Below are 16,437 nucleotides of genomic sequence, written 5' to 3'. Positions count from 1 at the left end.
GCCCCTGGCCTAGCTAGATGTATGTGTGTGTACGGACTTGACCGTCTTGCTGAATGTTTGTGTTTATTGGGACTGGGGGTTAAGACCCTCCTCTTATAGGGCTAGTGTTTTTGCGGACTAGGGATTTGAGACCCTCGTCACGTCACGCTGAGGGGGTTGTCTGTGTGTGTGTGTGGAGAGGGGTTATTCTGTGTGTGTGCGTGGGACCTAGGGCCAAGCTGGCGGAGGGCGAGGACTACGATTGCTGGGATCAGATGATCCATCTTCAGCTGACCAGCTCAGGGGACTGGCCGGCACCCTGTGAGTGAGCCTGCCCACCACCATACTCTAATTCAATTTCTCCTCTTTTTCTCCTTCTCTTATCTCTCTCATTTCATTCTCATCCATTCATTCAATTCTCATCATCCGATCTCTCTCATTCCAACTTTCATGCTCCTCTACACCTTAATTTTATAATCTGCCTCTTCTTCCTCAACCTCTTGCTTCTTCCTCAATGCTTTGGTTGTAGGCTGCTGGATGACACTTTAGGTCTTATTGCTCTGCCTTATGTCTTTATGATTATCCTAAGTGTAATTATATGGGTTATTTCTTGGCGTGTAGTCTTGATATTGTGTAGGAGGAGATATGGGTTAGACCTGATCATTAAATGTGAACTAGTAAGCACTTAAATCCTCAGACAGTTCAATCAACTAAATGCTTGAGATTATTTTATGCATATCCAGATATTCCAATCATTTCTAATGCTTGACATTAGCGAATGTCTCCTTAGAAAGTTCACTCAACTCAAATGTTTGATTTTACCTTGTGTTTTTTATGGATATCCCAAATGGCTCAAACGCTCAAGGTAAGCTTATGAATGTTTTTTTTCTGAAAAGTGTAATTTTGTTTGAGGTTGTTGGCTATATCAGCAGTATAACTATGTTACAGTTCAAGTTTACTGCAAACAATTCAGGGTTGTCTGACCACATACAGTAGGAACAAACATAACTCTGGTAACCAAGTACAACATCCCAAATGTGGGTAAATTATTGATTTGTGAGATCTGTTATCTCCATTTTGGTCTGTCAGAAACTTTGTGGAGCCGAGTCCAGCTGAATGTTGCCCAGGTTACGTAAAAGCCCTCTCAAACAGCTGTGGGGGATGACAGATCTTTATCCAATATTAATCAAGGCACTGTCATTATTCTGCTTTTGATCTCATTTTTGTAATGTGCTCCGTCTTCCCCTTCCATTGATCTCATCTGGGCTTTGCAGGTTTACATCTGGCCAGTGTTTGTAGTGTTAGGGGGATTACCAGTGTCGGTGTTGAATTATGATGGGTGAATACAAACAGATTGCAAGAGAGGGCTATGCAGTTGTCAAGGAAGACCTGAATGGGCTTCAAGGCTTGGCCATTATGTGAAGCACGCTGTGACAAGTAGGGCTGGCATAATTACCTTATAACCGTGTAACCAACGGTTATGGATGAAGACCATCATGAAAATAAAATTTATTTTTATTGTGGAATGAACAGCTGACTGAAGACGGGACGGCCAGGCATTCGTGTGGTTGAGTCTGTCTTTGTTGTAACATGGACTCTACAACGTGGTGAAACGTTTGTTGCACCTTGCTGAAAACAAGCAAGGTGTTGTAGCAAACAAGTCATCAGTTGTCGAGGCAGCGCCCCCCTCCTTGCAGCAGTAGCACCTGCAGTCAGGAGCATAGGAAAGAACAAAATGTGCGTCTTAAATTGTTTTATTTTTTCAAACTGTTAGTACGGTGACCACAGTTATTTGGCTGACCAATAACCATCATCCAAAATTCCATGACCGTCACAGCCCTAGTGGACTGATTAGATTGGAAGAGTTTTGTTGACTGCAATTCGCTCCCTACCCCTTCCTATAACCCTTCAATGTTGGCAGATCTGTGGAAGCAATATGGTCGAAGCTTCACAACTAAATCGCTTATACCTATCCAGAGCCTTCACATCTGCAAACACTGAAGGGTTAGCACGAAGAGGGTAGGGAGTGTATTGGAAATGGCTGTGCGTTGGTGCTGTGTCAGGTGAGTTTTAGTGACTTTGTCTCTGTGTGTTTGCTCTGTCAAGGTGACTCCCAGCGGGTGGAGATGCCCAGGAGAGAGATGGAGGTGGTGAAGGGTCAGATGGTGGTCCTGCAGGCCTGGTACAGCCCCACATCTGATATCGGCAGGAACAGTGTCATCTGGAACTTCATGGCCAACGACTCCAAGCAGGTATGTAAGCCATCTCCTCTTCCTCAGACATCATGCATGGTTTCCACTAGAGATCGACCGATTAATCGGCATGGCCGATTTTTCAAGTTTTCATAACAATCGGTAATCGGCCTGTTTGGACGCGGATTACATTGCAATCCACGAGGAAACTGGCTGACCACCTTTTAGACAAGTGCAGCGTCAAAAGGATCTTGTGGCTGCAAGAAGCCAAGGTAAGTTGCTAGCTAGCATTAAACTTCTAAAAAACAATCAATCTTCACATAATCACTAGTTAACTACACATGGTTGATATTACTAGGTTAACTAGCTTGTCCTGCAATGCATATAATCAATGCGTTGCCTGTTAATTTATCATCGAATCACAGCCTACTTCAGCTTCGCCAAATGGGTGATGATTTAACAAAAGCGCATTCGCGAAAAAGAAAAATCGTTGCACAAATGTACCTAACCATAAACATCAGTGCCTTTCTGAAAATCAATACACAGAAGTATATTTTTTTAAACCTGCATATTTAGTTAAAATAAATGAATGTTAGCAGGCAATATTAACTAGGGAAATTGTGTTACTTCTCTTGCGTTCAGTGCAAGCAGAGTCAGGGTATATGCAACAGTTTGGGCCGCCTGGCTCGTTGCGAACTGTGTGAAGACCGTAATTAATTTGCCAGAATTTTACATAATTATGACATAACATTGAAGGTTGTGCAATGTAACAACAATATTTAGACTAAGGGTTGCCACCCGTTCGATAAAATATGGAACGGTTCCGTATTTCACTGAAAGAATAAAGTTTTGTTTTCAAAATGATAGTTTCCGGATTTGACCATATTAATGACCAAAGGCTCGTATTTCTGTGTTTATTATATTATGATTAAGTCTGATTTGATATTTGATAGAGCAGTCTGATTGAGCGGTGGTAGGCAGCAGCAGGCTCGTAAGCATTCATTCAAACAGCACTTTACTGCGTTTGCCAGCAGCTCTTAGTAATGCTTGAAGCACAGCGCTGTTTATGACTAGAAGCCTATCAACTCCCGAGATTAGGCTGGCAATACTAAAGTGCCTATAAGAACATCCAATAATGATAGTTGACGCATCATAATTCCTATAAGACGTTTTAGGTTGTAGTTATTAACTGGGAATATTGAAGAACTGGGAATATTGAACCACCAGCATATGTTCTCATGTTCTGAGCAAGGAACTTAAACGTTAGCTTTTATACATGGTACATATTGCACTTTTACTTTCTTCTCCAACACTGTGTTTTACATTATTTAAACCAAATTGAACATGTTTCATTATTTATTTGAGACAAAATAGATTTTATTTATGTATTATATTAAGTTAAAATAAGTGTTCATTGTTCATTCAGTATTGTTGTAATTGTCATTATTACAAAATAATATACATACACACATACACACAGTTGAAGTCGTAAGTTTACATACACTTAGGTTAGAGTCATTAAAACTCATTTTTCCACCACTCCACAAATTTCTTGTTAGCAAACTATAGTTTTGGCAAGTCGGTTAGGACAACTACTTTGTCCATGACACAAATACATTTTCCAACAATTGTTTACAGACAGATTATATCACATATATATCACTGTATCACAATTCCAGTGGGTCAGAAGTTTACATACACTAAGTTGACTGTCTTTAACCTGTTAGGGCTAGGGGGCAGTATTTACACGGCCGGATAAAAAACGTACCCGATTTAATCTGGATACTACTCCTGCCCAGTAACTAGAATATGCATATAATTATTGGCTTTGGATAGAAAACACCCTAAAGTTTCTAAAACTGTTTGAATGGTGTCTGTGAGTATAACAGAACTCATATGGCAGGCAAAAACCTGAAGATTTCATGCAGGAAGTGGCCTATCTGACAAGGTGTTGTTGTTCTTGCCTCTGTTTATTGAAGACTCAGGATCTTAGCTGTAACGTGACACTTCCTACGGCTCACATAGGCTCTCAGAGCCCGGGAAAAAGCTGAACGATATCGAGGCAGCCTCTGGCTGAAACACATTATCGCCTTTGCCAAGTGGCCGATCAGAGGACAAAGGGCTTAGGCGCGTGCCCGAGTCGACCCCATGCTGTATTTTCTTTCGGCTGTTTACCTAATTGCAGATTCCCGGTCGGAATATTATTGCTTTTTTATGAGAAAAATGGCATAAAAATTGATTTTAAACAGCGGTTGACATGCTTCGAAGTACGGTAATGAAATATTTAGAAATCTTTTGTCACGAAATGCGCAGTGCGCGTGACCCTTATTTACCATTCGGATAGTGTCTTGAACGCACGAACAAAACGCCGCTGTTGGAACATGACTATGGATTATTTGGGACCAAACCAACATTTGTTATTGAAGTAGAAGTCCTGGGAGTGCATTCTGATGAAGAACAGGAAAGGTAATCAAACTTTTCTAATAGTAAATCGGAGTTTGGTGAAGGCTAAACTTGCTGGGTGCCTAAATAGCTAGCCCTGTGATGCCGGGCTATCTACTTGGAATATTGCAAAATGTGCTTTCACCGAAAATCATTTTAAAATCGGACATATCGAGTGCATAGAGGAGTTCTGTATCTATAATTCTTAAAATAATAGTTATGCTTTTTGTGAACGTTTATCGTGAGTAATTTAGTAAATTGTTAGTAAATTCGCCGGAAGTTTGCGGGGGGTATGCTAGTTCTGAACGTCACATGCTAATGTAAAAAGCAGTTTTTTGATATAAATATGAACTTGATTGAACAAAACATGCATGTATTGTATAACATAATGTCCTAGGTGTGTCATCTGATGAAGATCATCAAAGGTTAGTGCTGCATTTGGCTGTCTTCTGGGTTTTTGTGACATTATATGCTAGCTTGAAAAATGGGTGTCTGATTATTTCTGGCTGGGTACTCTGCTGACATAATCTGTTTTGCTTTCGTTGTAAAGCCTTTTTGAAATCGGACAGTGTGGTTAGATTAACGAGAGTCTTGTCTTTAAAATGCTGTAAAATAGTCATATGTTTGAGAAATTGAAGTAATAGCATTTCTAAGGTATTTGAATATCGCGCCACAGGATTCAACTGGCTGTTACGTAGGTGGGACGATTTGGTGCCACCTGCCCTAGAGAGGTTAAACAGCTAGGGAAATTCCAGAAAATTATGTCATGGCTTTAGAAGTTTCTGATAGGCTAATTGACATCATTTGAGTCAATTGGATGTTTACTTGTGGATGTATTTCAAGGCCTACCTTCAAACTCAGTGCCTCTTTGCTTGACATCATGGAAAAATCAAAAGAAATCAGCCAAGACCTCAGAAAAAAATTGTAGACTTCCACTAGTCTGGTTCATCCTTGGGAGCAATTTCCAAACGCCTGAAGGTACCACGTTCATCTGTACAAACAATAGTATGCAAGTATAAACACCTCAGAAGGTAGGATATGCATATTATTAGTAGATTTGGATAGAAAACACTCTGAAGTTTCTAAAACTGTTTGAATGATGTCTGTGAGTAGAACAGAACTCATATGGCAGGGAAAAAAACGGAGAAAAATCCAACCAAGAAGTGTGGAAATCTGAGGTTTGTAGTTTTTCAAGTGATTGCCTTTACAGTATACAGTGACTTAGGTTTCATTTTGCACTTCCTAAGGCTTCCACTAGATCTCAACAGTCTTTGGAACCTTGTTTCATGCTTCTACTGTTACTGGGGAGAGAATAAGAGCTGACTCAACAAGTGGACTGCCTGAGGTCAATGAGTTGTTTACTGAGCAGTCATGCAGGCGCGCCGTTCTTTCTTTTTCCGCTGTAATGAATACGCTATTGTCCAGTTGGAATATTATCAAATATTTATGATAAAAAGACCCTAAGGTTTGATTGTAAACATTGTTTGACATGTTTCTATGAATGGTAATGGAACTTTTTGACTTTTCATCTAGGGTTTTGCGCTCGCACATTGTGCCTTTGGAATAGTGATCTGAACGCGAGAACAAAACGGAGGTATTTGGACATAAATATGGAGTTTATCGAACATTTCTTGTGGGAGTCCTGGGAGTGCATTCCGACGAAGATCGGCAAAGGTAAGTGAAGATTTATAATACTATTTCTGAGTTTAGTTGACTCCAGAACTTGGCGGGTAACTGTATAGCTTGCTTTGATGGCTGAGCTCTGTACTCAGAATATTGAACAATGTGCTTTCCCCGAAAAGCTATTTTGAAATCTGACACAGCGGTTGCATTAAGGAGAAGTGTATCTATAATTCTTTCAATAACTATTGTAAATTTTATCAACGTTTATGATGAGTATTTTTGTAAATTGATGTGCTCATTCACCGAAGTTTTGGAGGCAAAACATTTTCTGAACATCACGCGCCAATGTAAAATGGAGTTTTAGGATATAAATATGAACTTTATCGGACAAAACATACATGTATTGTGTAACATTGAGTCCTGGGAGTGTCATCTGATGAAGATCGTCAAAGGTTAGTGATTAATTTTAGCTGTATTTCTGGTTTTGTGACGCCTCTCCTTGCTTGGAAAATGGCTGTTTTTTTTCTTGTCTCAGCGCTGTCCTTACATAATCTAATGTTATGCTTTCGCCGTAAAGCCTTTTTGAAATTGGACAATGTGGTTGGATTAATGAGAAGTGTATCTTTAAAATGGGATATAATGGTTGCATGTTTGAGAAATTTGAATTATGAGATTTTTGTTTTGAATTTGCCGCCCTCCTATTTCACTGGCTGTTGAATAGTGTGTCCCGCGGGTGGGACGCTAGCAACCCACATACCCCAGAGAGGTTAAATGTCAGGAATTGTGAAAATCTGAGTTTAAATGTATTTGGCTAAGGTGTATGTAAACTTCCGACTTATACAGGTGTGTGTGTGTGTGTGTGTGTGTGTGTGTGTGTATATTTATGTATATATATTTATTTATATCTATATCTATCTATCTAGGCGTTGAAAAATCGTGATTGGTCGACCTCTAGTTTCCACAGAAACCACTGTTGCTGGATCTTTTGTCATGAACTTTTCGCTGAAGTGTTATGTCCCTCTAGTTGGTGTGCGGTCTGAAGGAATAAACTTGTGTTGAAGAAGCTGTTGATAAACTGTTGAAGAAGCTGTTTGATCATTTCAGGGCTCAGACAGTTTTACTTTGTTCGCCGAAGTACCGGACCAACCTCCCATTCTCAGTAATCCAATCTCCTTCTAGCAATCCCAGATCTGGCCACATCTCACAGGCATTTCAGCTATGCGGCAGGTAGCCTAGTGGTTAGAGGGGCGAGCCAGCAACCCGAGGGATGCCAGTTTGAATCCCGTGTCCGACTGGAAAAAGCTGGTGGGAAATGAGCTGTCAACTAGAGGCTTGCTGGTATCAAATCCTGGATGCCATTGCCTGCAGTTGTGCCCTGAGCAAAGCATTTAACCCCCTACAACAACAGGTGCCCAGTGTGGCAGCCCCCTGCACCTCTCAAAAACCGGTATGTCTGTTTTTTGGAGGACAATAAAGTAATCTTAATGGCATGTACAGTGCCTATAGAAATTCTACACCCCCTTGAACTTTTTGTTCACATTTTACTGCCTTAAAATGAAATCTAAAAAGGAAATCAATTAGATTTCTTTCCTATACATCCAGACAACCTACTCCACATTTTCAAAGTGAAAGAAAGTTGTATAACATTTTCCAAATTAAGAAAAAAAAAGAACTGAAGTATCATAATTGGATAAGTCTCCACCCCCTAAGTTAATAGTTGGTGGAAGCTCCTTTGGCAGCCATTACAGCTGTGAATAATTTTCATTAAGATTCTACTAACTTTGCACAACTCTTAGGGCAACATATATCCATTGTTTTTGTCAAAATGTCTCAGGCTCCATAAATTTGGTTGGGAATTATTGATATAAACGTTATATGCCCGAACTCCGACTCAATTGGGCTTCCCAAAAATAATACGTTCAATGTGATATAACATTCATTTTGAAAAGGCGATTTTAGCCATTTTTATGACCCATCTAATAGAGCTGTAGCAGGCTCGCTCTCTCTCTCTCGCTCTCTCTCCCGCCTCGATTTCAACCACACCCCTTTCAAGTCCCCACTTTGTGGCACAGTGTTACTAGGCTCTATGTGCCAGAAATTCGAGCCTGGGGATGAGGTTAGTTTACCGCCTAATGCATGTAGTTTTGTGAGACTGTGTATTAGGATTATTCTCAACAACCATCCTGATGGCTCTTTAGTTTTATAGATACAGACAAAATATGTGGTAACCAGTGGAGGCTGCTGAGGGGAGAACGGCTAATAATAAAGGCTTGAACAGAGCCAATGGATTGGCATCAAACCATGTATTTGATGCCATTCTACCTACTCTGCTCCAGCCATTACCACAAGCCCGTCCTCCCCAATTAATGTGCGTGCCACCAACCTCCTGTGGTGGTAACCATATGTCACTAACGGTGTGGTTGTGTTGCATGTATCTCCTGTATGTTTAGAAAACCTCTGGATGGGTGTGTGCGTGGCTTCTTCAGTGATTACGATAATCTCAGTAGTTTCACTGGCCATGGCCTGTGAGCTTATCTTTAACAGAAAATCAGTCTAAAAATTCTAACTCCCATCTGCACATACATATCAGGATTATCTGAAGGACATTGACTTCTGTTATACGGTACAATTGTGTGGCTATAGATGGCACCGAAAATTGTATTTCAGCTCAATATCAGTATTGTATATTTAGAGAACCGGTATTTCTGTAGTTACTTGCATTGGTTTTCATTACAACAAATCCTCTCGTGCAGTGTTGCAAAAATGCTAGTCTCTCTCCTCGACAAGCAACACAAATTCTGGCTTGAAAAAGGCTAACAATATGTAGAGTTTATATACAGTATGCTGGCGCAAATAGAGGGCTTCTATGGAATGGAGTGCTCATCCGGGTAAAATCCTATCATTGCTGACAGTACATTTGGTTCCTGAACTGCGAAAAGGAACACAATCTACCGTAGCGTTCCCTATTGTGAAGTATTTCCCTTGTGAAGTATTTCCCTTGTCTGTCTGTGCAGGTCATCTCCTACAGTAACGGTGAGCCAGGGATAGGTAGTCCTGAGTTCAGGAAGCGTGTTGGGTTCAGCCTGTCCATGCCTTCGGCCAATCTCTCCATCTACATCAACAACACCCAGGAGTCAGACTCAGGACGATACCTCTGCAATGTCATCATCCCTGGAGCCGCCGGACTCTCTGGAGAAATGCACCTTAATGTCAAAGGTACCATCTGGACCGGACGCCTCGTTTCTGGCACTTTCCAAAAATACTTGACTGTTTTTTGGGCCAACACTCAGAGATGGAATCACAAAAGTGTAAACTGTACTGCAGTTTGTACATATGCACTGGGCTGTCTCTATAATATTTTCCTTCAGCTTCAACAGATGGAGAGAGTGTGTTGGCACATTTCCATTACCTTGTGCAGTGTAGCCAGCATTCTTGGAAATACAGTACCCTGTTCAATTGAAATGGATTAATACGATACTTCAGGAGGTCAATTGGGGGTCAATTGTAGTAGACCAAATCCTTTAATTTGTTTCTCTCATAGCTCTTCTGTTGTTTCTAACTATCTGTTCTCCCTCACTCAGTCCCTCCCTCGCCTCCAGCGTGCTTGATGACTGGGTCATCTGTGCTGAACGGCAACGTGACACTGAGCTGTAAGTCCAGCTCGGGCAAACCCATCCCTCAGTACAAGTGGACCAAGAACGCCCCCATGTCAGAGGTCTTCTTTTCCCCCATGCAGAGTGAGTACTCCTTTATATCTGTACCAATAATGTTAGCCAATCACATTACCTCACTGCCTCAGTTAAGTTTTATGATAATACGAGTAGTCCCCATCAGAATGGATTGATTCCTTATTGAATATACACAGAGTACAAAACATTAAACACCTTCCTAATATTGAGTTGCACCAATATTTGCCATCAGAATTCGTCGGGGCATGGACTCAACAAGGTGTCGAAAGCGTTCCACAGGGATGCTGGCCCATGTTGACTCCAATGCTTCCCACAGTTGTGTCAAGTTGGCTGGATGTCCTTTGGGTGGTGGACCATTTTTGATACACACAGGAAACGTTTGAGCATGAAAAATCCAGCAGCGTTGCAGTTCTTGACACACTCAAACCGGTGCGTCTGGCACCTACTACCATAACTCGTTCAAAGGCACTTCAAACATTTGTCTTACCCATTCACCCTCTGAATGGTACACAATTCATGTTTCAATCGTCTCAATTGTCTCAGGTGACAACAATAAGGGATCATAGCTTTCACCTGGATTCACCTGGTCTGTCTATGTCATGGAAAGAGTTCCTAATGTTTTGTACACTCAGTGTATGTACTGTACTGTGTGATATAAGGATTACAAAGGATAGCTCACCTCCATCCATCGCCGATGTATAGCACTCAACCATGTGATGCAGAGTAACCACTACTAACCAGCACTGAAAACACCTGCCACTACTGTGGATGGGTGCAATATCATTTTAGTCAATGCAAACTGTCATTGTCCTCTTCACAGCAGCTTTATATGGGTTATTGTAGTAAGGAGCCCTGCCTGTCACTAAGATTGTCAAAATGAGAGCTAAAATAGATACATTGATAGACTCTAAGTAATACCTAGCTTCTAAATAGCCATTGACATAAGATGGAGATGATTCCAAATGAATAACAAATATATAGTTTCAGAGATTCAGCCTATAATTCGGATATCTTTTTTTTCCACTAATTGGTCTTTTGACCAATCAGATCCGCTCCTTTGCCAATATAAATATAATTGGGCTGACTGTGTGAACAGCCATAGTATCTTCCATGTTTTTACTGGTAGATCTGTTCAGAAAACCCATTCAGGATGCATTCTCCCATATGGTGTTATCTCTCCTAACCTTCTCCTCTGGAATGTATTGCCAGGGGTTCGCTTGTTAACTCTGAGTCGGGCTAAATGTTGAGGACAAATAAATGTGTGGTGTGTTGGCGATGAGATTGCAGATCCTAATTTCTCTCTTTTTTTTCTCTCTGATGACTGAGTTTTTTCTTTGAAATGCCACAACATGCATCACTTAATCCTCTTTAAAGAATGAGAAACGTTCACAATGTACTCTGCATGCTAATGTCAGACTTGCAGAGAGAGAGAGCGAGAGAAAAATATTAAATCAAGGTTTATTTTTCTTACTTTACTGCACATATGCCTTTTATATTGTATTATTTTGTGAAGAGTTGTGAAAATACAGTGGAAACAATTATTGTGAAAGCACCAGCTGTTTCTGAGCAACAATGAGGCTTACACTGGTTGACCAAGTATTGGAATAGCTCCTCCTCTGATCTCTGATGCCCTTGCTTCTATAGATTACCCAGCAAATAATACACTTTATCTGTTTCACTGCCTTATTGACTCAATGTCCAGGACTGTGGGTTTGAATGCACCACCAAACACACACCGACAAACCTGCAAAATCTCTAGAACACTCTGATCCTGGGTATTTTTCTCTTTGACCTGGCACATGCTCTCTGTGACATTGAGCCTCCACCCCTGTGTTCTACTGGCTTTCTAAAGGGCACTACTTTCGACTGAGCGTAAGGGCTTGGTATTATCAAACTCAAGTGTTCATTTTAATTGTTTTGGTCCAGCAGCAGCAGCAGGCTAATTATTTTCTGGTACTGAAACATTTGGCAAGTTTCAGTTGTTTATGGTAGTAACTTTGTCAGTGGTAGCACATTGCTTAGCCTAAATTACCCGTATGGAACAAGAGATGTGATTTACAACACCATGTGACCTGATCCTACCTACTGTAGAAACATTGAAGTTGTTGAAATAAAATTTGTCTTTGTTTTTAGTTGATTTGATTAAAAACCAAGCTTATGTAAATTATTCTCTTTCGTAATGCTATACCAACCTAACTGAAAATGTAATCTTGCTTATTTAACATTTGACATGTCCATACATGGCTCGCATATGATGCAACGCAATTTAGCCTAATGTAGCCTATGTAAGGTATGTTCTGCTTATGAAAGTGCTGTGTAAGATAATTCCATATTGAAGCCAATTACCTACTTACAATGTAGACTGCATACATTTTTTACATATTTACCAAAAAACTAGATACATTTTTGTTATTGCTATTATGGCCTATTAGGTCACTGTTGGTTTTGGAAAAAAACTGTACTCCACAAATCACAATAGACTAAGACGAACATTCATGCCCTCCCACTGAATTGGAGTGCATGACAACACACAACATCAAAGACCGTGCATGACTTGAAGCCACCACATATTAGCTATTGATTGGTCAAGCCTTTGCCACACCTACAACTTCTTCATTCATCAAAAGCCAGCCCTTTTAAGACACCTCCAGGTATTTCATCCCGCCGTGAAAATGGAAACAATATTTTCTGACACACCCCATGAGCTATTTTATTTTGATTTGAGGGAAGCTCGCTTTATTGACAATCAGCATGTCTCTCTCGCTTCATTCTAAGATGCTGTGTTTCTATTGTTCCCGGTCTCTACTTTTCTCCTGCCTCTCTCATCACTCTTTTCTTGCAAACTTTTGCAGCTATCAACACCTTACAACTCCCTTCTAAGAGCTAGGGGTTGATGTCTCTTTTCCCTAATCACTCTCTGCACCAGCCCTTCTTCTCTCAGTCACTATCTCTGCCACTTTTCTCTCCTGCATGACCACAGAATGGAGAGCCTGCCCCTCGCCCTTGCTTGTTCTAGGGTTCATGGGTAAGGGTTTCACACATACATCCTCAACCCACCACAACCCCCCTAGGACTCAGAAGCCTGTAGAGCCCCACAGCCTATATAATGTTAGATCTCGCCGGCTTATAGTCCTAAAAAACGGAAATGAGTTACCTCTGGTTTGTTCAGCCATTCCTATAGGGGAATTAATGAGGAAGGAATGGGGTTTTGGGATAAATGCCAAAAATAATGTCTGAGGTTAACACAGGCTTAGGAGATCTTATACGTTTTGTTCTATGAGATAATATCAGTCAGTTAACATGGCCTTTATTAATTATGAAGCCTTTATGTGCATTAAGTGCGTGTTTTGATTAAATAAGTGCTTCAACATTCACAATAGTGGCATTAGCTGACAAAGTTTATCTCATAGAACAAACTGTATCAAATATCCTGAGCCTGAGTTTACCACAGACCTTATTTTTTGGCGTTTATCCAAAAACCCACCAAAAAAAACATTCATCCCTCCATAGGCATTGGCCAATGAGTCATGGCAGAGTTTGTGCCTACAAAAAGACTCTATTGCGCTCTATAATCTTGCTGGTGTCACCCCAACCCCCCATCCCTAGGTAAACTCCCCTGACCCACCACTGGACAGACACAGCTGTAAAGTTGAACCTTTAGAAGAATTGTATATGTTATTCATCCAAAGGCATGTCTTTATTAATCCTCACAAATGACTTTGCCTTGAATACATCTGCATTGCCCTTTATAAACTCAGTCGATCTGAGATTACATGTCTTTGACCAGGCTGGTTAGACTTGCGTGATAAATGTTTCCTTTGGTATGGATCAACTGATATGAGCCCCCTTGGCCCTTAGACATCTGGCCTGAAGATGGAACTACTTCATAACATAGCAACCACTATACTGTAGGTTAACCTCTTCATAACATGCTCAAATAACACAATATAAAAGTACGAAAGTCCACAGTAATCAATATGCTAATATAAAATAAATGGTAAATGACTAAAGGCAACAATAAAGTCAAGTAGTGAATGTAAAGCTAGGCTACGTATCAAGGCCATAGAGAAAGCCTGGACTTTCTCACAATGGCTGTCATTGGTCCATTGCATCAAATGACAGACATTCAATGATTAAATCAAAACTATGATTGCAAGGTCCACTCTGCTGCGTTTGCTGAGGTCAATGAGTTTTGATTTAATCCAAAATAAGTGTTTTGTTTTTGTCTTGTACGTAGACTAAGATTGTGTCTTAACATTCTGAATATGTATGAAACATGAAGGTGCACAATTAACAGTTGGCACAAATACTGTGAGTTTGTTTGTGTTCTTAGATCTTTCCAGTAGAAATGTTTGTGATAGTCACTTGCTACTGTAGTTAGTACTGTAGTTATTTCATGGTTTGATTTCAGTGTATTTTGATCAGTACAATACTTTCTTGGTATATAGAGATTGGTGATGTCTTTGGATCTTGAGTCCAGTGCAATTCAGAAAATCTGCCAAATTTAAGAATGGGTTGATCTGTCGTTAATCTGTAGCAATTCTGTCTGGCTCCTCTGGGTTACTAATGTCAGGTGCCAATTGTACACACCTATAGGCACGTCCATCTGCAAATGATATCTTCTCCAAGAGGTTTTGTTTATTCTGAAAGTAAAGTAAGTATGAGTTGGCAGTAGCACCGTTGCGTTGCGGAGTTTGTGTGCTTTGCGTGCCTAATGATTTTCCCCCACCCTCCCAGAGAGAACAGCAGATGGTGTATGCTGAGGTTATCAAACAAGAATCCCAGCCAGCAGTTCATTCCTAGACTTTGGGACAGGGACAAACGGCTGTTTGTCACAATGAAAATTTAGGACAGAGGACATCATTCGCCATAGTTTATTTATAGGATTTTGTAGTCTGGTTATTAGTAAAGGTACTGACATCATATTGTGAACTTTAGCTTCTCTACTTGAGTTGAGCTGGTTGAGTCACTGGGTTGTTTGATTCTCCATTTATGATATGCCTCAGAATATATGATGAAGATATATCTATTTGTTTTCCCCCTTGATCCTTTATATTGGTAGATATGGGTAGAGGCCCCAGCCACCCAAGTCATACTGTTCTCTCTGCCACCGCACAGCAAGCGGTACCGATGCACCAAGTCTGGAACCAACAGGACCCTGAACAGCTTCTAGGCATAAGACTGCTAAATAGTTAGCCTATTTTGACTCACCACATATTATGCTGCTACTGCTTATCTATCCTGTTGCCTATTCACTTTACCCCTACCTATATGTACATATTTACCTCATACCCCTGCACATTGACTCAGTACTGGTACCCCGTGTATAAAGTTAGCGTTACTCATTGTGTATTTTTTCCTTGTGTTATCTTTATATTATTCATCAATTTTTCTCTCTGCATTGTTGGAAAGGGCCCGTAAGTAAGCATTTCACTGTTAGTCTACACCTGTTGTTTATGACGCATGTGACGAATAAAACGTGATTTAATTTGAAAACATCTGATGAAAATATTCTCATGACGTTTCCAATCGGATTTTGAGGGGATTTGCTTGATAAGAGCTGCTCCACATGTTTATTATTCTCTAGTGCCCCCAGTGCTACATACTTACAATAGAGCATCCCCACGCCAGCTATGACAAGTGGACCACAGCAACTAGGATTATGTCAACTGATGAAGTCCAGCTGTGAAAAGCCACAGGTTCTGATTCATCATTGTGGAGACTCCTTGTCTGGTGTTTAACCATTTGCTAGTGAGGTCTCTCCATATAACCTCATTATTTATGCCTGGGACAGAAAGGAGTGATATCAAAGAGGATCCGTACTGGTATAAAGAAAACCAACAGCCCATCCCACTGGGCACACACTGGTTGAATCAACATTGTTTCCATGTGGAATAGACATTGAATTGATATCTGTGCCCAGTGGGATTTGACTCCCTAGGACCAGGATACCCTTCAATACTTATAGCTTCGGAACCAAGAGAGTATTGTACTTACTAGAGTGTGTAGTCTGTTTGCATAGATACTGTAGCTACCCTTGTGTTACCTAGTGTAACTCAACATTACTGTAGATGGAGATTGTGTATAACATTATGTGCACTGTACAGTACATTAATATGTTCATGATGTAGAGGTAAGAGTGTGTAACACTGTCTCTCTTTCAGATGAGAGGCAAGGCACCCTCAGGCTGAGTAACCTCACCAAGAGCATGTCAGGGAAATATGTGTGCCGAGCTAGCAACACTGCCGGCTCTGACACTTGCTCTATCAACCTGGAGGTCTTCACCTGTATGTATAGGAAGTAAACACACAATCTCATACTAGTATATACAGACTGCTCTTGTTTCCTGTTCTAATCCTCTCTGTGGTGTCCTCTTCCACAGCCTCTAATGCTGGAGCGATTGTTGCTGCTACTCTGGGGTCCATCGTGGCACTGGTAGCCATCATACTCTTCCTCATCTTCATACTGAGGAGGAGAGACCACGAAGAGGAGGAGCTAGCCAATGATATCAA

At 40.7% G+C, this 16,437-nt stretch overlaps 1 protein-coding gene across 3 annotated transcripts in view; it reads left to right on the top strand.

Moving 5' to 3' along the window:
- Positions 1-16,437, top strand: part of LOC115206385 (endothelial cell-selective adhesion molecule) — an 88,216-nt gene that overhangs the window by 70,272 nt on the left and 1,507 nt on the right. The window contains exons 2-7 of one of the 3 annotated variants that reach the window (XM_029773269.1): positions 212-300; positions 2,086-2,231; positions 9,251-9,452; positions 9,818-9,973; positions 16,090-16,212; positions 16,308-16,437. In XM_029773269.1, the coding sequence (XP_029629129.1) occupies positions 212-300; positions 2,086-2,231; positions 9,251-9,452; positions 9,818-9,973; positions 16,090-16,212; positions 16,308-16,437 (846 nt within the window). Of the gene's footprint in view, positions 1-211; positions 301-391; positions 845-2,085; positions 2,232-9,250; positions 9,453-9,817; positions 9,974-16,089; positions 16,213-16,307 lie in introns of those variants that run through there. The other 2 variants (XM_029773271.1, XM_029773270.1) reach the window with 2 other exon arrangements.

The sequence above is a fragment of the Salmo trutta genome, chromosome 13, assembly GCF_901001165.1.
Source record: "Salmo trutta chromosome 13, fSalTru1.1, whole genome shotgun sequence".
NCBI lineage: Eukaryota > Metazoa > Chordata > Actinopteri > Salmoniformes > Salmonidae > Salmo > Salmo trutta.
Note: the sequence above shows the minus strand (reverse complement) of the source record. Positions and strands in the feature narration are given on the sequence as shown.